The 22,796-nt window shown below is 47.7% G+C and overlaps 1 protein-coding gene and 1 pseudogene across 4 annotated transcripts in view; one reads left to right on the top strand and one right to left on the bottom strand.

The window, feature by feature from the left end:
- Nucleotides 1-22,796, bottom strand: part of TXNDC16 (thioredoxin domain containing 16) — a 48,210-nt gene that overhangs the window by 24,729 nt on the left and 685 nt on the right. For 2 of the 3 annotated variants that reach the window (XM_079988646.1, XM_079988644.1), the window contains exons 1-10: nucleotides 22,612-22,697; nucleotides 21,326-21,570; nucleotides 13,644-13,844; nucleotides 11,829-11,911; nucleotides 10,296-10,369; nucleotides 8,720-8,794; nucleotides 5,809-5,930; nucleotides 5,172-5,259; nucleotides 3,814-3,970; nucleotides 596-762 (exon numbers count right to left, since the gene is read on the bottom strand). In XM_079988646.1, the coding sequence (XP_079844772.1) occupies nucleotides 596-762; nucleotides 3,814-3,970; nucleotides 5,172-5,259; nucleotides 5,809-5,930; nucleotides 8,720-8,794; nucleotides 10,296-10,369; nucleotides 11,829-11,911; nucleotides 13,644-13,806 (929 nt within the window). In that variant the 5' untranslated portion in view covers nucleotides 13,807-13,844; nucleotides 21,326-21,570; nucleotides 22,612-22,697. Of the gene's footprint in view, nucleotides 1-595; nucleotides 763-3,813; nucleotides 3,971-5,171; nucleotides 5,260-5,808; nucleotides 5,931-8,719; nucleotides 8,795-10,295; nucleotides 10,370-11,828; nucleotides 11,912-13,643; nucleotides 13,845-21,325; nucleotides 21,571-22,611; nucleotides 22,698-22,796 lie in introns of those variants that run through there. The other variant, XM_079988645.1, reaches the window with a different exon arrangement.
- Nucleotides 7,476-8,381, top strand: LOC307208593 (ER membrane protein complex subunit 4 pseudogene; annotated as a pseudogene). Its single transcript has one exon. The product of its transcript is annotated as an ER membrane protein complex subunit 4 pseudogene (transcript).

Here is a 22,796-nt window from a genome sequence, read left to right as displayed (position 1 = left end):
TGACTCCCTTTACAGGATATCCTTTTAGGGACGCAGGTGGCGCTGTGGGTTAAAACCTCAGCGCCTAGGACTTGCTGATCGAAAGGTCGGCGGTTCGAATCCCTGCGGCGGGGTGCGCTCCCGCTGCTCGGTCCCAGCGCCTGCCAACCTAGCAGTTCGAAAGCACCTCCAGGTGCAAGTAGATAAATAGGGACCGCTTACCAGCGGGAAGGTAAACGGCGTTTCCGTGTGCGGCTCTGGCTCGCCAGAGCAGCGATGTCACGCTGGCCACGTGACCCGGAAGTGTCTCCGGACAGCGCTGGCCCCTGGCCTCTTAAGTGAGATGGGCGCACAACCCCAGAGTCTGTCAAGACTGGCCCGTACGGGCTGGGGTACCTTTACCTTTATCCTTTACACGATTTTCTTTTTCACTTCGAGTAAACTGTCTCTTTCATACTTTATTGTTACCCCCCTTTTTTGACAGACTTGTTTCGATTAACTTCTGCAGGATGATTGGTGGCGCTTAGGTTATAAATTGTTAAAAAGAAACCCATCCATCTTCTTCTCCCCTCCCCCAAATCGCTCCCCTCCTTAAATACCTCTTGTCCTCAAATACCTTGACAAGAAGAGGACTCCAGCTTTGCCCAGCAGCTGCCAAGCCACAAACTCTGCAGTTCCTTTATCTGCCTCCAAGGTTTCCTCGTGAGCCAGGATGAAGATCAGCGGGAGGCCCAGCTGGAGGTGAATGGTGGAAACCTTTTCTGGGTCTTCTGTTGCCTCTGCCTGCAGGAGAGAGGGCATTTCAGGGTAAATACACCAAAGATTCCCAAATTTATTTGGCCTACTGCCTGCCCCCCCCCCAAGAAGTAATACAGTGTTACCTCGGGTTACATACACTTCAGGTTACAGACTCCGCTAAACCAGAAATAGTGCTTCAGGTTAAGAACTATGCTTCAGGTTGAGAACAGAAATCGTGCTCCGGCGGCGCAGCAGCAGCAGGAGGCCCCATTAGCTAAAGTGGTGCTTCAGGTTAAGAACAGTTTCAGGTCAAGAACGGACCTCCGGAACGAATTAAGTACTTAACCCGAGGTACCACTGAGGACGCAGGTGGCGCTGTGGGTTAAAGCCTCAGCGCCTAGGGCTTGCCGATCGAAAGGTCGGCGGTTCGAATCCCTGCGGCGGGGTGCGCTCCCGCTGCTCGGTCCCAGCGCCTGCCAACCTAGCAGTTCGAAAGCACCTCCGGGTGCAAGTAGATAAATAGGGACCGCTTACCAGCGGGAAGGTAAACGGCGTTTCCATGTGCGGCTCTGGCTCTGGCCAGAGCAGCGATGTCACGCTGGCCACGTGACCCGGAAGTGTCTCCGGACAGCGCTGGCCCCCGGCCTCTTAAGTGAGATGGGCGCACAACCCCAGAGTCTGTCAAGACTGGCCCGTACGGGCAGGGGTACCTTTACCTTTACCTTTTACCACTGTAATACTGTACTCAGTGGTCCCCTGGAAATCTACCTTCTTTAAGCAAACAAACAGAAAGATGCAGTGGCAAATTTGAGTTCTTTGAAGCAATAGTTGGCTGTACTTTTACTGTTCAGATATGTTAATAAAATTGTACTAACAGAAGCCAGAGGAGTCAGACAACGCCTCTTAACTGCTGCCAAAATTATCATTTGTAAAATCTGGGACGTTGTACATATGTATGTATGTATGTATGTATGTATGTATGTATGCATGTGTTGCTGTTGTTTATTAAATTTCTATACTGGAGGATCACAGGGCAGTTGACAATATCAAAACACAAAAATACACAACATAATACACAACGCAAAAATATACAACATAAAAACAAACAAAACAACAACACATGCACACTCCAGATTAAGAGGGCAGGTTGCTCAATTAGCCAAAGGCCTGGGGTAAGAGGAACATTTTTGCCAGCCACCTACAGATAAAATAGTAATAATTTATATTACCACTACTATTACTAATAATAATTTACTTTATGTACCCTGCCCACCTGGACTGGGTGGCCCCAGCCACTATGGGCGGCTTCCAACAGAATATAAGAAAACAGAACAGAACATTAAACATTAAAAACTTCCTAATACAGGGCTGCCTTCAGATGTCTTCTAAAAGTTAATGTAGTTCCCTATCTGCTTGACATCTGAGGGAGTTCCACAGGGCGGGCGCCACCACCGAGAAGGCCCTCTGCCTGGTTCCCTGTAACCTCACTTCCCGCAATGAGGGAACTGCCAGAAGGCTCTCGGAGCTGGACCTCAGTGTCCGGGCTGGACGATGGGGGTGGAGACGCTCCTTCGTGAAGGCGCCAGGTAAGCTTCCCTGGTTGCATGGCTAAGCTTACTTAGATGGTGGGAACCAGAGAGGAAAGACAACAAGGCCACAGTGGCGTAGCGTGGGGGGTGCAGGGGGGGCCGGCCGCACCGGGCGCAACATCTGGGGGGGGCGCGCTCGCCGCCTCCGGAGTCACTGAAGAGCCTCGGGCGCAGGCTGTAGCAGAGCCCCATGTCTCGCGGAACCGACGAGCTGTGCGTGCATCTGGGCTGAAGGCGTCCGGCAGGCAGAGGCTCTCAGTGCTCGCCGCACGTCAGGGCCGTGGAGGGCGCACCAGGCAGCCCCTCCTCACAGCCCCACGCCGCCGCCGCTGCTGCACCTGCTGGGCCATGTTGCATTTTCCTCGCCTCTCTGCCCTCCTCCTCCGGGCAAGCGGCGTCGTTTGGGCGGCAGCGCCAGCGGCAACTCGCCTCAGATCACCTGACACGGACCCGCCGCCGCCGCCGTGGCTACCTTACCGTAAATACCCCAGCCCAGGCAGCAGCAAGAAGAAGCTGGCAGCGGCAGCAGGTTAGGGGGCGCAAATTACTTGCTTTGCCTCAGGTTAGGGGGCGCAAATTACTTGCCTTGCCCCGGGTGCTGACAACCCACGCTACGCCACTGCAAGGTCATGCCTTCACTGGGAAACGGAGCCTTTTCATAACGTCATGGAGTCATAAGGTACAGGAGAATGCAAACCCATTTATCTTCTCTGGAACTCTGCGATAGGAATTTAATGTGTTTGATTTTGGTGTGGAAACCTGTTCCTATATGCTTAGTCCCAGATACAGTGGTACCTTGGATTAAGAACTTAATTCATTCTGGAGGTCCGTTCTTAACCTGAAACTGTTCTTAACCTGAAGCACCACTTTAGCTAATGGGGCCTCCAGCTGCCACCGTGCAATTTCTGCTCTTATCCTGAAGCAAAGTTCTTAACCCAAGGTACTATTTCTGGGTTAGTGGAGTCTGTAACCTGAAGCGTATGTAACCTGAAGCGTCTGTAACCCGAAGTACCACTGTACTCGCCTTACTTTTCTTTTGCTTCATTTGGCACCTGTTATTATATTTTGCTATGTTTCCTTATAAATGGATATATACCGGGTGGCAGGTTGGGAATTGCTGAAATAAATAAAAGACTAGATTATTTGAAAATAAATAAACAAGTTTGTAGTCCTCATGATTCTGAACATAGGAGCTTCGTAGCGAAGCGGGGGATTTGAACTCTGGCCTCCCGGGTCCCAATCCAACATTTTTCGGAGAGGATGCTGGGGGCGGGGGGACTTGGCAAGGATAGACAGCTGCTTCCCATGTCTCCTTTTTAAGCAGAGGATGGTTGGCCATCTGTCATGGATGCTTGAGCTGAGATCCCTGCATTGCACGGGGCTGGACTAGATGACCCTCGGGTGTCCCTTTGCAGCTCTATGATTCTATAATCCAATAGGCCTTTGAAGAAAGCTCAGGATAAGTGAGTGAGGGTGAAGGTGGGAAGGAGGCCGCCCACAACCATACCACGAGGGGCTCCGCCATCAGCTTCAGGAACCTGTGGATGTTCAGGGTGGTCAGAGGCTGTCCCATCAGAGTCCTCCGGCACGGCTGGTCCAGATCTGTGGCCACTTTGCAGTGGCAGAAAAAGAGCTTTGAGCTTGGCACGTCTGGCTCTCCGCTGCTGCAGGAGGGAGAGACAAGAGCATCAGTACAGGATCCGGCCTGGCCTCCCGTGAGCTTGCATTCCTAAATGCAGACATGCCCAGAAACACAGCCAGGTAGCATTTGTCCACCTTTGCAAAAACACCAAACTGGACCCAGAATACGATATACGATACAATATACAATATCTTTACAGTGGTGCCCCGCAAGACGAATGCCTCGCAAGACAGAAAACCCGCTAGACGAAAGGGTTTTCCGTTTTGGAGGTGCTTCGCAAAACGAATTTCCTATGGGCTTGCTTCGCAAGACGAAAATGTCTTGCGAGTTCCTGCGGGTTTTTTTTCCTCCCCCCCCTTTTTCTAAGCCGCTAAGCTGCTTATCAGCTGATCCGCTAAGCCGCTTAACAGCTGATCCGCTAAGCCGCTAAACAGCTGATCCGCTAAGCCGCTTATCAACTGATCCGCTAAGCCCCTAAACTGCTAATAATGCTAATCCGCTAATCCGCTAATGGGCTTGCTTCGCAAGACGAAAAATCCGCAAGACGAAGAGACTCGCGGAACGGATTCTTTTTGTCTTGCGAGGCACCCCAGTATTGTCATTGTTCCATTCAGAACAATGAAACTGAAATACTACATAAAACATTCAAAAACCCCTAAGAACTCTGAAACCCCATTTTAAAATCCACTATACCCCTTATGCTGCGTTTAGAACCAGAATTGCATTTGCGTAGAAACTGTTTCTCAGGCGGCTAGTCCTAGTCTTTATAACCCTATACCTTCTTCCAGAAACCAGAAGCTGAAAGAGATCATTTCCGGGGTGCGCACTATCCTGCGCTATCTCTGCCGCTTTCTTATGGCACCTGGAAGCATAGATTTGATCTAAGGTGGGAAGAGTGCACCCAATTTACTGATGCAAAAGGAACACCCAGGGGTCAGCAAACTTTTTCAGCAGGGGGCCGGTTCACTGTCACTCAGACCTTGTGGGGGGCGGTGGACTATATTTTGGAAGAAAGAAAAATGAACGAATTCCTATGCCCCACAAATAACACAGAAATGCATTTTAAATAAAAGCACACATTCTACTCATGTAAAAACATGCTGATTCCCGGACCGTCCGTGGGCCAGATTGAGAAGGCGATTGGGCCACATCCGGCCCACGGCCTTAGGTTGCCTACCCTGCTACACAGCCTCCCTTTGTGTGTGTATGTGTCAAATGCATACCGAATGCTCCTCAAAACCATCACTTCAGTGGTTAAGGCAAACTTGAGAGAGTCGTAGACGAAAGCAGCCTCCATCAATGCTCTGTGCTCTAAGAGAAAGACATTTGCACTTAGGGACTCGTATTTACAGCTGCATTCAAAATTCTTCAACCCCCATTGCAAATCAGGTTTATTATCAAAATTTCAAGACTTTGAGCTGTTTGCAACGAGCAAAGCAAAGAAAAGCAATTGAGATGCTTCAAGTGGTTTCCGCCAAGGCCTGTCGGAATAAAACAGTCTTCACCTGCCTGCGGGAGGACAACAAGTGGTGGGGAGCCAGTCTGGCTTCTCTGGGGAGTTCCAAAGTTGGCTGGAAGGAGCCACCACCGAGAAGGCCCTCTCTTGGCTCCTCCAGGAGGGTGGAAAGACTGAGAGAGGGGCCTTCCCTGAAGATCTCAGAGCCCAGGCAGGATCGTAGGGGACAAATACGGCCTTTCAGATATCCCAGACCATCCTCCTTTGGCTCAAAGCGGTTCAACCACTGCCTTTATAACCAAAAGCAAGGCTCTGCAGCAGCTGATTCCACAAACTTTGGAGCTGGAGGGAGGAAACAGACAAGGGAACCCTCCACGGCCGAGCAAAGTTGCCCAATTTATTACCTGCTGTCCCAACAGCCTGCACATAGGCAAAGACCAGGTCCCAGTGGCCCTTCAGAGAGTCTTCCAGCTTCTGGAGGTCTGCCACAGTGGCGACGTATTTCACTTCGTTGAAGAGGAGAGCGCTGGGAAGGAGACACAGCGAGCGATGTGTAAACCAGGGAAGCTTTTTCAAATCGAGGGCCACATCTGCTTCTTGGCAAGCCCCCGAGGGCCACATTCCAGCGGTGGCCAGAGGCAAAGGTGGGCGGAGCAAAACAACCTACTTTTTACCTTTGTGCAGAAATTATTTTCTGCATGCACACACTGCTCTCTATTCTCTATCCGGGTGAGCAAAATCAATTATCAGACTTCTAGGACACGTTACAGCCAGGCCATAAACACTCGAGGAAGATGAGGGAGGGCAGGTTTTGGTTGTATTTGTCCCGTGGGCCTGAGGGTCACTGATTTGAGGCAGCTGGGGTGAGAGGGGCTGAGGAAAGTGGCTCAACAATCAATCCTGCTTCGCAGGGAACTCTGGGAATTATCAAACTACAGCTCCCAGAATTCTTTTGGGGAAACCAGGACTGCTTAAAAGTGGTTTCATAGTGCTTTAAATGCATGGTGGGAATGTGGACTAGGCTGTGCCGGATTTACGTATAAGCTAAACAAGCTATAGCTCAGGGCCCCACTCTCAGGGGGGGGGGGGGGGCAAAAAATTTAAAGGAGAAACAAAACTGGATGTACATTTCCAAAATACAGTGGTACTTCAGGTTAAGAACTTAATTCGTTCTGGAGGTCTGTTCTTAACCTGAAACTGTTCTTAACCTGAAGCACCACTTTAGCTAATGGGGCCTCCTGCTGCTGCCGCACCGCCGGAGCACGATTTCTGTTCTCATCCTGAAGCAAAGTTCTTAACCCGAGGTACTATTTCTGGGTTAGCGGAGACTGTAACCTGAAGCGTATGTAACCCAAGGTACCACTGTATAAGATAAAAAACAATTGAAATATAACCTACATATAGAAACAGTGTTTTGTGTTGTGTAGGCTCCTATGAGGTACGTCATGGGCCCCGCCTGCTAGCCTGCTCCCTCAAATATCACTGGTTTGCTCCTTTCTATATACAGTAGTACCTCTGGTTACGTACTTAATTCGTTCTGGATGTCCGTTCTTAACCTGAAACTGTTCTTAACCTGAAGCACCACTTTAGTTAATGGGGCCTCCCGCTGCCACCACACGATTTCTGTTCTCATTCTGAAGCAAAGTTCTTAACCCAAGGTACTATTTCTGGGTTAGCGGAATCTGTAACCTGAAGCGTATATAACCTGAAGCGTATGTAACCCGAGGTACCTCTGTATAGGGTGCCTACATTCTGCATGCACTGTTTGCAGGGCAACATGTGCAAATGACTTGAGATACCTATCAGGTCCATCAATTACCTTATAGAAAATATTCAAAACAAAAAAAGCGACCATTTGTTGTTGACAAAGGGCAGCTGGACACTGAAAGAGACCCATTACCTTCAGTAGCTGAGGGCCTCATCAAACCTAAATCCGGCCCTGGGACCAGGTGCCCTGCCACAGAGCTTTGGGCCAATGGAAGACAGAGCAAGCTTGTTTTCCGCTGTTCCGGAGGCGGGAACCCAAATCAATGGGTTCAAATGACAAGGAAGGAGATTGCGACTAAATATTACGAAGAACTGAGGAAGCGGCCGGGGCCATAGAGGCAGCGGGGCGAGAGCGTTTCCGAAGAGGCAGCGAGGACGTCAAAGGCAGCGATGAGCACCCCTGGGGGGCTAGTTACCAACCGTGGACGGCGTTTCAAATGGGCCATTGAGTTGAGTGGTCCAGGCAGTGGGAGCAGAGGCCAGAGTGATCGGAGTGGTGGCCAGGGAGACACCCTCTATCCCATCGGCTACTCAGACAAGCAGGTGCCAGACACAAGTGTCCAGGAAACGGATCGCATCCTAGTAGAAAAGCGCTGCTGGGATATCGCTCTGGGCCCTCTGAAGCAAATCCCTATGAACTTATTTATCATGTACATGGCAGGCAACACAATCTCCATCTTCCCCACTATGATGGTCTGTATGATGGCCTGGAGGCCCATCCAAGCACTCATGTCCATCTCTGCCACCTTCAAATTACTTGAGAGTTCAAGCCGGAAGTTCCTGCAGGGCCTGGTATACCTAATTGGCAACCTTTTAGGGTTGGCCTTGGCGGTTTACAAATGCCAATCAATGGGGCTGCTGCCAACTCACGCCTCTGATTGGCTAGCTTTTATTGAGCCACCCGCGCGCATGGAATTCATGGGTGGGGGTCTAGTGTTATGACCCAACCCAGTTCCAGAAACCAACTGCTGCTTTAGATGTCTGGATTGCTACCGTAGAATACTCATCTGCCATCGCTCCTAATAAAGACTGCTGGGTCCTAATTACGTGGTGGTGCTATGTGGAATAGCAGATGAAGATGCAGACAGAATGTGAAAGACTGATGTTCTCTGCCGAGGGAGGAGCAGAAGGCTTATCCTGACATGCTCTTTTCACCTTCCCCGTTGTGGTGAAAGCAGAATAAAAGTGTTATGCAAAAAAATAAAATAAAATAAAATATTACGAAGAACTTTCCAAGAGGAAGTGTTGTTGGACAGTGGGACGGACTCCCTCGGGAGATGGTGGGCTTGGAGGATTTTGAACAGAGGTCGGATGACCACCTGTCAGCTTTCAGTCCTGATTTGCTGGGAGTTAGACTAGAGAATCCCTGAGGTTCCCTTCCAATTCTACAGTTCTCTGATTCTACAAGTCGGTCACCTCCAGTTCCCCCACGCGCAGCTGTCACTGACTCAGAACAAATCTGCTGTCACAACCCTCTTTCCACACAAAACGCAGGCAGGTGGCTGCAAAGGAACAGACGCCAATCAAACAGATGTCGAAAGGACTCACAAGAGCACGTTGGCCACAATGGCATCCACACTGAACAAGGCGTCCGTGGGGAGCTCACGAAGCAGCGTGTGTCCCCTGGAAGTAGGGAGAAGAACGTGAGAGGGAGATAAAGGTAAAGGTAAAGGGACCCCTGACCATTGGGTCCAGTTGTGACCGACCCTGGGGTTGTGCGGCACTCATCTCGCTTTATTGGCCGAGGGAGCAGGCATACAGCTAAGCCGCTTCTGGCGAACCAGAGCAGCGCACGGAAACGCCATTTACCTTCCCGCCAGAGCGGTACCTATTTATCTACTTGCACTGTGACATGATTTCAAACTGCTAGGTAGGCAGGAGCAGGGACCGAGCAATGGGAGCTCACCCCGTCGTGGGTATTCAAACCGCCGACCTTCTGATCGGCAAGTCCTAAGCTCTGTGGTTTAACCCACAGCGCCACCTGCGTCCCTCCTTAATAACTTAAAGGTAAATGGACCCCTGACCATTAGGTCCTGTCGTGGCCGACTCTGGGGTTGCGGCGCTCATCTCGCTTTATTGGCCGAGGGAGCCGGCATACAGCTTCTGGGTCATGTGGCCAGCATGACTAAGCCGCTTCTGGCGAACCAGAGCAGCGCACGGAAACGCTGTTTACCTTCCCACCGGAGCGGTACCTATTTATCTACTTGCACTTTGACGTGCTTTCGAACTGCTAGGTTGGCAGGAGCTGGAACCGAGCAACGGGAGCTCACCCCGTCACGGGGATTCAAACCGCCGACCTTCTGACCAGCAAGTCCTAGGCTCTGGGCCTGATACAGCCAAAGTCAGAGGTTCTCAAACTGCTTTCAGCGTAAAAAATTTGCTCGAGCCGAATTTGAACAACAAATACACTGGAAAACGAAAAGAAAACAAGGCCCAGCAATGCTTGATTTATAAGGCACCCTGGGGTCCATTACCTCAATTCTGGACTCTTTAAAATATTTTTGTTACAAAAGTTGGGTGCCGCCCCAACTCTCTGCTGAGCAATGGCAAAATCCGGGGGGGGGGTGATCACCCAGGGTCTGTATTCCTTTGGAGAACTGAGACACGGCAGAGACTGTCATAGCTTTAAGAAATGTGATTTATTCTCCAATTTACACCTTCAGTATGCATGGAGTCCATATCTTACAGCAACAGCGTCTTGGCATCCGCAGCAGTGCAGCCAGCCTTCAGCCAGCCTGCCCAAGATGGATCCCAGCCTTTCTTCTCTCCCCTTCTTCTTCTCAGAACGCCCTACTAAAAACTCTCTTCTCCTGTCCCTTCACACACCCCATCACCTTGGCAACAGCTGTCTGCCAAAGGATTCCTCTCAGATGGTCCATCACCAACGCCCTTTGTCATGTGAACAGATCTGTTCTTTGCTAGGCCAGCCAGGGCGGTTTGTAGAAGGTAGCCTAGGGATTCCTTGTCTGGCACAGTTCTGCAGCTTGTACTTTCATCCACATCTCAAATAATCAAAATCCTACCATTTATTAACTTCTAGGGTCTAAGGGGGGTCCCTCCCCAAATCTATATCAATATGCAGAGCCATCATTCTTACTCATTTGCACTCAGATCAACCACTCACCTGAACAGGTATGCTTTCCCCTCTGAGCTGTCATCTCTGCAGTAACTGGATGCTTTTCCGCTGTGACAGTTGACCTGTGGGGAAGAAGTCAGGCATGCTCAGGTCTTCGCTGAAATAACTTAGGCAAAAATGTCTGGAATACACTTGCACTTACGAGCTTATATTAACTCTTATTATCTGGACAGAATGATAAATACCGTATTGTTCACTCTGTAAGACGCACCAGACTATAAGACACACCTAGTTTTTGGAGGAGGAAAACAAGAAAAAAAATATTCTGAAACCGAAAAGCCAGAACAGCAAGAGGGAACTGGCTTCTGGGATAGCCAGGCGAAGCCTCTTCAGGGCAGCGGGATGAAGGCTCCCCCAAGAGCCGCGCTCCCTTTAAAGAGTGTGCGGAGCGTGTGTGCGGGGGGTTCCCTCTTGGGGGCTTTTCCCTGAAGAGGGACAGGAACAGCCCTTCTCCCTCCTCGGGGAAAAGCCCCCAAGAGCCGCACACATGCTCCACACAGCTCTTTAAAGGGAGCGCTGAGCAGAGCCTCCCGCCTGCATTCGCTCCATAAGATGCACACACATTTCCCCTTACTTTTTAGGAGGGGAAAAGTGCATCTTATAGAGCAAAAAATACGGTAAGCATCACAAACAGGTGGCTCTTAAGAGCAAATTCAACTGTACAGAATGTAAGGACGGGCCCCCTTGCTTCTCCCTCCGGTAGGTGTCTGAAAGACAATGCTATGCTCCTGGCTATGTGCTTGTCATTGTTCACACAACATCATCATCATCATTATTATTATTATTATTATTATTATACCACCACCCTATACCTGTAGGTCTCAGAGTGGTTCACAACACAAAGTCACAGCACAAAATACGTAATAAAAATAATCAAAACAATTCGCAATACTAATGTAAGCAAACGAATAAAATATACACTCCCCAAGAAAAAGCCCCTAAAAAAATTTCCTGCCCCACAAAAATCCAAATCGACATATAACATTTAAAAACAATTTAAAACAACCCCACCTCCATAGAAAACAACACCCGCCCAAGTCAAAACCCCATCCCCCATTAAAACAATTTTAGCACAAATTATTATTATTATTATTATTATTATTAATAATAATAATAACAACAACAACCAACTTTGCATACCACCCTTCATCCGTAGATCTCAGGGCAATCCACAGCATAAAAACACAAGATCAAAGACACAAAATGTGTAATAAAAACAACAATGGAACAAAGACCACCCCCCCTCACCAATAGTTGATGAAGGCTGAACTATGCAAGGGTGAGCCAGGAAGATAAATGCTCTAACTTGCATAAAACAGCTTTCTAGATCCATTTCTTGTTTGGAGCAACAGAGAAAAACTGTTGCCAGGAATCTGCGGGCAACCTATGACCACATAGCCCCACGGAACATTTGCAACAAGAAAGATACCAGTTAGTCATTCTAGGGGCTTGAAATAAATGGAAAGACTTCCTTGGTTGTTTACCAGGCGGGGGGGGGGGCGGGATGACACTTCCTTGTACCTTGAGGACTGAAATCCCATAATCTCGGAGCGCTTCTGTGGATTTCTCCAGCTGTTCCAGGAACATCTCAGCAGATGGAGAAGCTGGAAGATAAACAAGCGCCTGCTCTGCTTCACAAAAACAATTGCGATTATTGCTAAAACATTTCTGGGACGCTGTTTAATGTGCGCAGGGCTTCACGGGGCTTTCTGGTGCAGCGAGGGGTGGGGGCTGCCACCAGCTCCCCGACCAAATGTAAATTAAATGCAAAAGCAGGAGTCAAAAGGCAGCACTCGCCACAAGAAATTATAACTGAATCTGAAATCCTCGCACTAATGGAAAAAGGGCAGTGAGATTTACCCAGTCACAAGGTGGTTTTGCCTTGTAGTACAACCATCAAGTTGTACTTCAAGTAGGGGACGCAGGTGGCGCTGTGGGTTAAAGCCTCAGCGCCTAGGGCTTGCCAATCGAAAGGTCGGCGGTTCGAATCCCTGCGGCGGGGTGCGCTCCCGCTGCTCGGTCCCAGCGCCTGCCAACCTAGCAGTTCGAAAGCACCTCCGGGTGCAAGTAGATAAATAGGGACCGCTTACCAGCGGGAAGGTAAACGGCGTTTCCATGTGCGGCTCTGGCTTGCCAGAGCAGCGATGTCACGCTGGCCACGTGACCCGGAAGTGTCTCCGGACAGCGCTGGCCCCTGGCCTCTTGAGTGAGATGGGCGCACAACCCCAGAGTCTGTCAAGACTGGCCCGTACGGGCAGGGGTACCTTTACCTTTACTTACAACCATCAAGGCCTTGTAGTTGCAACTATCAAGGCTCCCAAACTTGATCTGCTTTCATTGCCCATCTGCTAAGTCCATGTTTCCACATTTAATAGGTATATTACAGGGGTCAGCAAACTTTTTCAGCAGAGGGCCGGTCGACTGTCCCTCAGACCTTGTGGAGGGCCGAAATATATTTTGGGGAAAAAAAATTGCACAAATTCCTATGCCCCACAAATAACCCAGGAAGAACCTCTCTTCCAAACCTCACTCCCAGAGCTCATATGTTGTGAAATTCTCTCCCAAGAGAAGTTAGACTGGCTGCCTCTTTCAGGCTAAGACTTTCCTGCTCAGACAGGCCTTTTAGAAACTAAAGTGCACATGAGGCTGATCACTGGGTTGCTGTCAGGGCAAACTGGATTTTAATTGCTGGTTCTGATTTTCAGCTACTGTTTTTAATACGTTTCTTTTTATTACTTTGTATTTTATAACATAGTTTTTAAATGTTGCAAGCCGCCTTGAATCCCGGCTTGGGAGAAAGGTGCGATACAAATCCATTAAATTACAGCAGCAAAGCAACCCTACTAACCAAATGCAATAAAAAACGCAGATGGGAGTTGATGGAAGAAGATTGGAAAATTTAAAGTTTATATATAGAAATATCGCAAAATTAATGAGTGATAGAAAAATGGTGGATTGATATTTTATGGATTTAGCAGAAATGTTATAAGGAGTTAAGCATATATAAGTATTTTAGTTTTAATGTTAACATAAGGTTTAAAAAAAAATGTTATTTATAATATGATAGACAATAGAGAAAGAGTATCGAAAAGGGGGGATGTATTTTTTTTTAAATAGTTTTTGTTTTGTTTTATTTAGGGTTAGGGTTAGGGAGTGGGTTTGGTTTAGTTTAGTTTAATGGGTTTAGGTTGTGTTTTGTATTGTTTATATATTGTATTGTATTGTCTTTTCCCCCCCTCTCTCTTTTGTTTTTTCTCTTCTGTCTTTTTTCCTTTTAAAAGTAATAAATATTATTTTGAAGAAAGAATAAAAACGCAGATGGGGAAAAATACTCACTGTCCCTCCGAAAATAAACCAAAGACGCTTTGGATGGTTGCAAGCTGCTGAGCTGTTCCAAGGCCACCATGTCCTCTGCCTGCCTTGTTGCAGACATGTAGGTAGCCCATAAGAAGAGGAGAGAGAAAGGGGTTGCGCACCCATTCCTTTTTGGCCATGGCATGACTTCGGTGGTTTACAGCTGGCGCAGGGAGCCCAGACCTTGGGGAGAAAAATAGTTACAACCATTGATTAAACAGAGCGCCAGATCTGGAGAGCTAACAAGGTTCAGAAAAAGGCAACCGTAATGATCAAGGAGCTTGCAGCAACTCCCCTACGGGGGAAAGGCTGCAAAACTTTTTAATTCAGCAGAAAGGAACGCAACTCATCTGGACCCTGCGCTCATCATCTGAGGCCAGTCTTCAGGCGCCCTCTCCAGATGAGGTCCAGAGGGTGACAACACAAGAACGGGGCCTTCTCCGCAGTGGCTCCCCGTCTGTGGGATGCTCTCCTTGTGGAGGTTTATCTGGCGCCTTCATTACATATTTTTAAACTAGAGGCAAAAAGGTTCCTTTTAAATGAGTCTATGGGAAAGGGGGGGGTGGGCGCGCGTTACTGTTTTGCTGTTTTGTTTTACATATTTACTTGTGTTCTTATCTTGTATTTTATTCTGTGAACTGCCCTGAGTGCAGATTTTCGTTTATGTCACTGGTGAAACTTTTCGCAAAGGAAGACAAAAGGAGATTTCCCAAGAACGAAAAGAACGGTTGAGGGAGTTGGGTACGTTTAGCCTGGAAAAGACACGAGAGCCATATTCAAATATCTGAAGGGTTGCTGTATAGAAGATGGTGCCAGGTTATTTCCTGCTGCTCCAGAAGGCAGGACACCAAACCAATGGCGTCAGATGACAACAAAGGAGATTCTGACTAAACATCAGGAAGAACTTTCTGAAGGCAAGAGGCGTTCAACAGTGAAACAGATTCCCTCGGGAGGTGATGGACTCTCCTTCGCTGAAGGTTTTTATGCAGAGGTTGTAAGATCATCTGCCAGAGATTATCTAGCTGTGATTCCTGCAGTGCAGGGGGCTGGGTTAGATGACCTTTGGAGGGCCCCTCCAACTGCATCACTGCATCACTGCCGAAATTCCAAGTTTGCGGCATTCACTGGTACAGTCACACCTCGTGTTGCGTTTGCTTCATGATACGTTTTTTCAGGTTGCGTCCTGCGGCAACCTGGAAGTACCAGAAAGGGTTACTTCCGGGTCTTGCCGCTCGCGCATGTACAGACGTGAAAAATAATAATAATAATAATAATAATTTGTACCCCGCCCATCTGGCTGGGTTTACTCAACCACGTGCATGCGCAGACATGCAAAATAATAATAATAATAATAATAATAATAATAATAATTTATTTGTACCCCGCCCATCTGGCTGGATTTCCCCAGCCATGCGCATGCACAGACGCGGCGAATCATTACCCGTGAAGACTGCGTTCTGCTCATGTTGTGAACAGGACTCCAGAACGGATCCCGTTCACAACCACAGGTGCCACTATACTCCTTTTGCCACCCAATTTCAACAGACAGGCAGCTGTGGAGCAGAAGGTTCAGGCTGCTCACGCTCCCCTAACCAGGCTATCAGGGAATCCTGGGGAATTTTTCAACACCTTGTCAGAGGGTGGGGGATCCAGCCCTGTGCACTTATCTGCTGATAAGATTACGGGCTTCTTGGCAAACAAATCTGTCAATTCAGGAGTGTGGTTTTCTTCATACTTAAATGAACTTGCTACACTGCTTGCTTGAAAGAGGGTTATTATTCTCTTCTTTTCCATGCTGCCCATTTCCCAACGTTTTCCTCCATCCGCTGAAGGCACCTAAAATTTTGGTAACCACGGCCGATGTTAAAAATTAACCAGTTGACTGAACCTATGACCTGCTGTGTCTGTGTCCAAGGACAGGACCTTCATTGTGGTGGCCCCTAAGCTGCGAAACTCCCTTTTCCCAGAGGTGTGCCTGGCACTTTCGTTGTATAGCTTCTGGAGGATTAATTGCACCACAATGAATGGTATGAAATAGGATTTATCACTGGCCTTCTTTGAGACTTTAGACAAGATATTAAACAAGAGAGCCGCTCTTGTTGCTTAGATGGGGAAAATCTGCAAAGTTAACACCTTGCAATGACTTTGTACAGTGGTAATCCCAAACCGGAATTAAGACTGCCGGAAGAAATATCAACAACCTCAGATAAACAGATGACACAACCTTGATGGCAGAAAGTGAGGAGAAATTAAAGAACCTTTTAATGAGGGTGAAAGAGGAGAGCGCAAAATATGGTCTGAAGCTCAACATCAAAAAAACGAAGATCATGGCCACTGGTCCCATCACCTCCTGGCAAATAGAAGGGGAAGAAATGGAGGCAGTGAGAGATTTTACTTTCTTGGGCTCCATGGTCACTGCAGATGATGACAGCAGCCACGAAATTAAAAGGCGCCTGCTTCATGGGAAAAAAGCAATGACAAACCTAGACAGCATCTTAAAAAGCAGAGACATCACCTTGTCGACAAAGGTCCGTATAGTAAAAGCTATGGTTTTCCCAGTAGTGATGTATGGAAGTGAGAGCTGAACCATCAAGAAGGCTGCTTGCTGAAGAATGGATGCTTTTGAATTCTGGTGCTGGAGGAGACTCTTCAGAGTCCCATGGACTGCAAGAAGATCAAACCTCTCCATTCTGAAGGAAATCAGCCCTGAGTGCTCACTGGAAGGACAGATCCTGAAGCTGAGGCTCCAAGACTTTGGCCACCTCATGAGAAGAGAAGACTCCCTGGAAAAGACCCTGATGTTGGGAAAGATGGAGGGCACAAGGAGAAGGGGATGACAGAGGATGAGATGGTGGGACAGTGTTCTCGAAGCTACCAGCATGAGTTTGACCGAACTGCGGGAGGCAGTGGAAGACAGGAGGGCCTGGCGTGCTCTGGTCCAGGGGGTCACGAAGAGTCGGACACGACTAAATGACTCAACAACAATACCTTGTGTTACGGACAGGATCTGTTCCAGAGGCCCGTCCATAACGTGAAATGCCCGCAACTCAAAGCGCTGCGAAGCCACAGCTGTCAACCTTTCCTTTGTTTTGCGGGAAATTCCCTTATTCCAGAGCTGCTTCCCGCTGCTATCCCAGATTGTTAGATATCCCGTAGACTGTCCCTGGGTCAGGTGAGGCTCCTGATCCCTTATTTTCAAATCTGAAAGTTGACAGCTAGGCGCGAAGCATGATTTAGCGCTTCTGCGCATGCACAAGCAGCGAAACCCGAGAGTAACCTGTTCCGGTACTTCTGAGTTGCCGCGGGACATAAGGCAAAAAGACGCAACATGAAACAGACGCAACACGAAGTATGACTGTATTTGAATAAGTTTTGACAGATGGAGACAGACAAATGTTTCTGTGGAAGAGATCAGGGAGCCATATTTGGAAACTTACATAATATTGTCTTGTAAGCTGGGAGGGGGGGATGTTTTATTTCTGATGAATTATGTTGCATTTATTTTACGTAGCATATAAATAAAGACATCTAACCTGAACACCAAATATCTTTTTTGTAGGAAGTTCAATGCTTTCGGCATCTCATTCCAGTGGCAATCAGTATGAAACTTTTCATTGATCCCCTGTCCCCAATCTTGAGCATGTTCATCTGAAATAAACTCCACTGATCCCAGTGCACAATTTAGTTACTTCCTTTCTCGGACACGTGCTTAGGACTCTACCTTTAACCTACCTGGCCAAGTGTTGGCTAAAAGAATGGATATTGTTAGAAAATGGTTATATATTAGATCTGGAAGGACATGATAATAGATTTGGTTGGCATGCGTATTTGGCGTATGACAAAGTTAAAGTTCATAAAGCTTTCTTTAACCATGTTATAAGGTGTTGTGGAAATTACGGGGGGGGGGGCACATCTTTAAAGTTGTTCAATGTTACAAATGTTATGCATAAATGTATCCTTTTGACTTGACAGCTCAGGGAAGTTACCTAGCTTTAAAAATCACATAAAATCAACTCCTTTGACAGTTTCCTCCATTTCAACACTTTTTGGTCTTGGAAAAACCCCCAAGCGTGAGGACATGTATACTATACACATCTCCTACCCCAGGAAGTGCCCAGAGGGGACAATTGCTGAGCTGATTGTTGGCCAAGGAAAGCCTAATCCCATCACCAAACTTGCCAAGGGGCCAGACATGCAAAGGAAGTTCTATTGTACTTTGGGCGGTGGGACTTCAGAGGTGTTTGCCTATGCTCATCTTATACCTGGGTCTTGCCCTGCCATGTCTGCTTATGCTCATCTTGTACCAAGGACTTGTCTGGAAATAAAAAAAATTCCTTCCAGTAGCACCTTAAAGACCAACTAAGTTAGTTCTTGGTATGAGCTTTCGTGTGCATGCACACTTCTTCAGATACACATGCACACGAAAGATATACATGCATGCACACGAAAGCTCATACCAAGAACTAACTTAGTTGGTCTTTAAGGTGCTACTGGAAGGAATTTTTTTTGTTTTGACTATGGCAGACCAACACGGCTACCTATCTGTAACATTGTCTGGAAATGTTTGCCAAGGTAAAACAAGTGTAACCCCTGTCCAAAAGGTAAAGGGACCATTAGGTCCAGTCGTGGCCGACTCTGGGGTTGCGGCGCTCATCTCGCTTTATTGGCCAAGGGAGCCAGCGTACAGCTTCCTGGTCATGTGGCCAGAATGACTAAGCCGCTTCTGGCGAACCAAAGCAGAGCAGGGAAACGCCTTTTACCTTCCCACCGGAGCGGTACCTATTTATCTACTTGCACTTTGACGTGCTTTCAAACTGCTAGGTTGGCAGGAACAAGGACCAAGCAATGGGAGCTCACCCCGTCACGGGGATTCGAACCACCGACCTTCTGATTTGCAAGCCCTAGGCTCTGTGGTTTAACCCACAGAGCCACCCGCGTAACCCCTGTCTACCTCTCCCCTTTTGTGACATGTCAGTGATGTAGCAATGATGCCATACGAACTGTATTCTGGGATATGGTGGGAAAGTTTAAAAAGTCCTGGTCACCCCATCCTCAGAGTTCAAAATTCCTCTTTGAACCTGTTGCGCAATAAACTTTGGTCTACAGCTATTTGCTCCGGTTGGTGGCTGGACTCCTTCTTTTATTCCGCAGGGACCAGTGGGCTCTGCCCGACGAGCTGGGTGACTGAGCAGCCTCGCACCTAGATTTTTCCGTAACAAAGGAAATTGGCATATGAGGTGTGGCATAAATATTTTAAAAAATATTAGAACAAAAGATACAGTGGTGGCTTTCTCCACTTGAAGCAAAATTGGTGAAAAAAATAAATATGAGGAATGACTGGGTAACTTATAAAGAATTATGAAAAAAGAGGTAGATCAAGATTTAAGATTAAGGCAATATGAAGAAATAAGAGGACTAATAACCGGTTGGCTGCAGTATCACCAGCTTAACAAAGTATTTAAGCTGGATAAAAAGAAAGGTTTTTTATATAAAACCTCCCGATTCGAAAGATAGGTGTTGGAAAATAAAAAGAAATTAATTTCTAAAATGTATAAAATTCTATGGGATTGGCAAACAGAAGATGAGCAGGTCAAATCAGTGAAGATAAACTGGGCGAGGATTTTGGTTATAATATTGAGTTAGCAGCGTGGGAGAGATTATGGACTGCAGATCTGAAATTTACAACATGCTACACTATATGAAAATTATGTACCTTTGGTATTTAACGCCTTGTAAATTAGCTAAATTATAATATATGCTTAAAATGTAAAGAGAAAGAAGGCACCTTTTATCACAAGTGGTGGTCATGTAAAGTGATAAAATCTTTCTGGGAAATGATACATAATAAGTTGGGGAGGAATGTTGAAAATGACCTTTTCTAATAAACCAGAAGCTTTCGTTTTAGGAATTTTAGGTGTGGAGATCCCAAAAGACCAGGAGAAATTGTTCATGTATGTGACCACAGCTGCCTGAATAATGCTGTCCTGGAGATGGAAAGAAAATTCAGTTCTGACCAGAGAGGAGCGGCAGTTAAAACGAATGAGCTATGCTGAATTGGCAAAACTCACAGGAAGATTCAGGAGCCAGGAAGAATCAAACTTCAGCAAAGAATGGGGGAAAGTATAACATGTAATTGAAAAATTATTGCAAACAACTACACTTATTAGCAGGTTTGACAGAAGACTTGTAGCAAAAATCTGAACCATGGACTGATTAAGGATTTGTAAGAACTGGAGTCAGTGATAAGATGCAGAATGAAAATGTAAACAAAGATCCGCAAAAGAAGGGAAGGGAAGTCAAAGCGAATATGATATCTGTATTTTGTTTCTTTTTTGCTGTTATGGTATGTAAAACGGAAAGCGTAAAAATATACAGTGGTACCTCTGGTTGCGAATGGGATCTGTTCCGGAGACCCGTTCACAACATGACCATGTCACAATTCGCCGCTTCTGCGCATGTGCGTAAGGTCATTTTGCGCATCTGCACATGCGCGAGCAGCGAAACCCGGAAGTAACCCTTTCTGGTACTTCCAGGTCGCCACAGGACGCAACCTGAAAAGATTTAACCTGAAGCAAACGTAACAAGAGGTATGACTGTATTTTTTAAAAAATAATAATAATACAAAGCCAAGTGCAAATGCATATTTTTTATTTTTAGCATCAAGAACACAAGACGAGCCTGCAGGATCAGGCCAGTGGCCCACCTAGTCCAGCATCCTGTTCTCACAGTGGCCAACCAGATGCCTGTGGGAAACCCACAAGCAGGATTCGAACACAAGACCCCTCTCTCCTCTTGTGGTTTCAGCAACTGGTATTCAGAAACACTGCTGCCTCTGACTATGGAAGCAGAGCTAGTAGCCCTTTCCTCCTCCATGAATTTGACCAATCCTTTTTTAAAGCCATCCTAGTTAGTGGCCATCCCTGCCTCCTTTTGTTGTAAACAAAAATCTGCCCTTTTCCCCATATGGGGCATCCAAGAGCCCATATAGAGTCCTTATGTAGGTTCCCTATTGGTAGCAGAAAATAACAGAGGCCAACCAGAGAATATTGAGAAGCAAAGCAGCTAGTAAGCCTGATCTGTATTGATCTGTTGCAACAGGGTGCTCCCCTCACACGCAGGAAAGGAGGAGGAACCCAGAACCAAGGTGTGCCCGCCCTTCTATTGATATTTTAAATTCCCTGCCCTGGAGCTCAAGACCGCCCCTCCATACTTCATACATACATCACAGAAGGGGTGTAAACCCAAGACCACCCCCAGATACATCATACCTACATCACAGAAAAGGCGGTCTACAGCAGAAATCTGAGTGCATTGTTTATCTTCTGTCTGGCAGGTTAATGCTCACTTGATTGGATACCCTGGGGAGCCTGGCCAGTCTTTTGCAATGACAAATACTTAGTTCCTGAGCCAGGTCACAGGCTCACCCTATTCATACACAGACATACCCTTAAGACAGGATTTGTGAAGGAAAAGACAATGGGGAGGCTTTTCCATTTTCCTTTGACCTTGCAGAGAAAGCATTTGGTCAGTTTGGGAATCAAAAACGGTTTCAGGTCGGAAGTTCCACAGTTTCACTACACTCTGAGCGAGGACCTGAATCTTCCGACCGTTCAGCAACATTGGGTTACTCACAGCATCGCTGTGCCAAAGAAACAGCAACTCACCTCCACGCGCAGCCGTTGCCTTCCAGATAGCTGCTTGCCTCTCCCCCAGTTGCGAATTTGGCAGGTCCCAGTTGCCTGCCTCTGCTAAATATTTGGGGGCTCACGTGGCACCGTTGCCTCCCAAGCAACCTGGGATTCCAGTGGCTTCTGTGCTGGCTCCCAATGCATCCCAGTCGAACCAGTCCGATGACTTCATGCTCAGCGCCAGAGTGCTGCCATGTTCTGAAAGGACCCAAAATGTCCCACTGCAAAAGGGGGGGGAAAGCAGCCATTGATCGTCAGCCTTTGAGCATCATTGCCCTACAGCAGGGGTCAGCAAACTTTTTCAGCAGGGAGCCGGTCCCCTGACCCTCAGACCTTGCGGGGGGCCGGACTATATTTTTTTGGGGGGGGAATGAATGAATTCCTACGCCCCACAAATAATCCAGAGATGCATTTTCAATAAAAGCACACATTCTACTTTTGTAAAAACACAAGGCAGGCCCCACAAATAACCCAGAGGTGCATTTTAAATAAAAGGACACATTCGACTCATGTAAAAACATGCTGATTCCTGGACCGTCCAGGGGCCAGATTTAGAAGGCGACTGGGCCGGATCCGGCTCCCAGGCCTTAGTTTGCCTCCCCATGCCCTACAGCAACGCGGGAGGAGCCTCTGTTGGCTGTCCTAAATAGAGCCTTTTTTTCCAAACTCCCCTTAGCAACAGGGGATCCTATAGAATAGAGAGCCAGCCCTCCGAGGCGACCACCCCTCTGAAGCACATCAAATCGGAAGCCGCCTTGAAATCCATGGGGCCTCCTTGGAGGTCAATGCAGGCAGAGCTCAGGCGTGGGACCAGGGATCCACTTGGAAGCTGCAAGCAAATCGATCAATAGGACTTGTGCAAAAGTCCCTGTAAACCAGTGTTTCCCAACCTTGGGCCTCCAGCTGTTTTTGGACTACAACTCCCATCATCCCCAGCTAGCAAGACCAATGGTCAGGGATGATGGGAATTGTAGTTCAAAAACAGCTGGAGGCCCAAGGTTGGGAAACACTGCGTTTAAACAGCTGGGAGGCGAAGGAGGGGCATTGCACGGAACTGAGCATCGCAGTAAAGGAGCCCCATTTCTTGTGCATATCAGGAAAAAGCGGGTGCCTTAGAGCCTTTCCCCCCTTTTTTTGCAAAGTGGTGCAAGCTTCATTGGCTACACAGAGCAACAGCACGCAAGAGAAACTGGGGTGGGGGAGAATTAAACCCAAATAAATAAATATTTTTTTCCCTCTCCAATGCATGGCATCTTACGCACACAGGCCTCTTCCTCCCTCTTCTTGCCGATCCAGTAAAAAAAGAGGGCGAGAAAAGGCGCAGAGGCGGCTGTGCAAAAACACAGAGTGGGCTCTGCCAAACGCGAGGCGGGCGGGCGGCGCCAACCTAAGAAAAGCATTCCGGAGGCGGGGCCGCCAGCCAGCCAGCCAGCGAGGGGCGGGGCTG

The sequence above is a fragment of the Podarcis cretensis genome (genome assembly GCF_951804945.1).
Source record: "Podarcis cretensis genome assembly, chromosome: 1".
Classification (NCBI taxonomy): Eukaryota; Metazoa; Chordata; class Lepidosauria; order Squamata; family Lacertidae; genus Podarcis; species Podarcis cretensis.
This window is presented reverse-complemented; position numbering and strand designations above follow the sequence as displayed.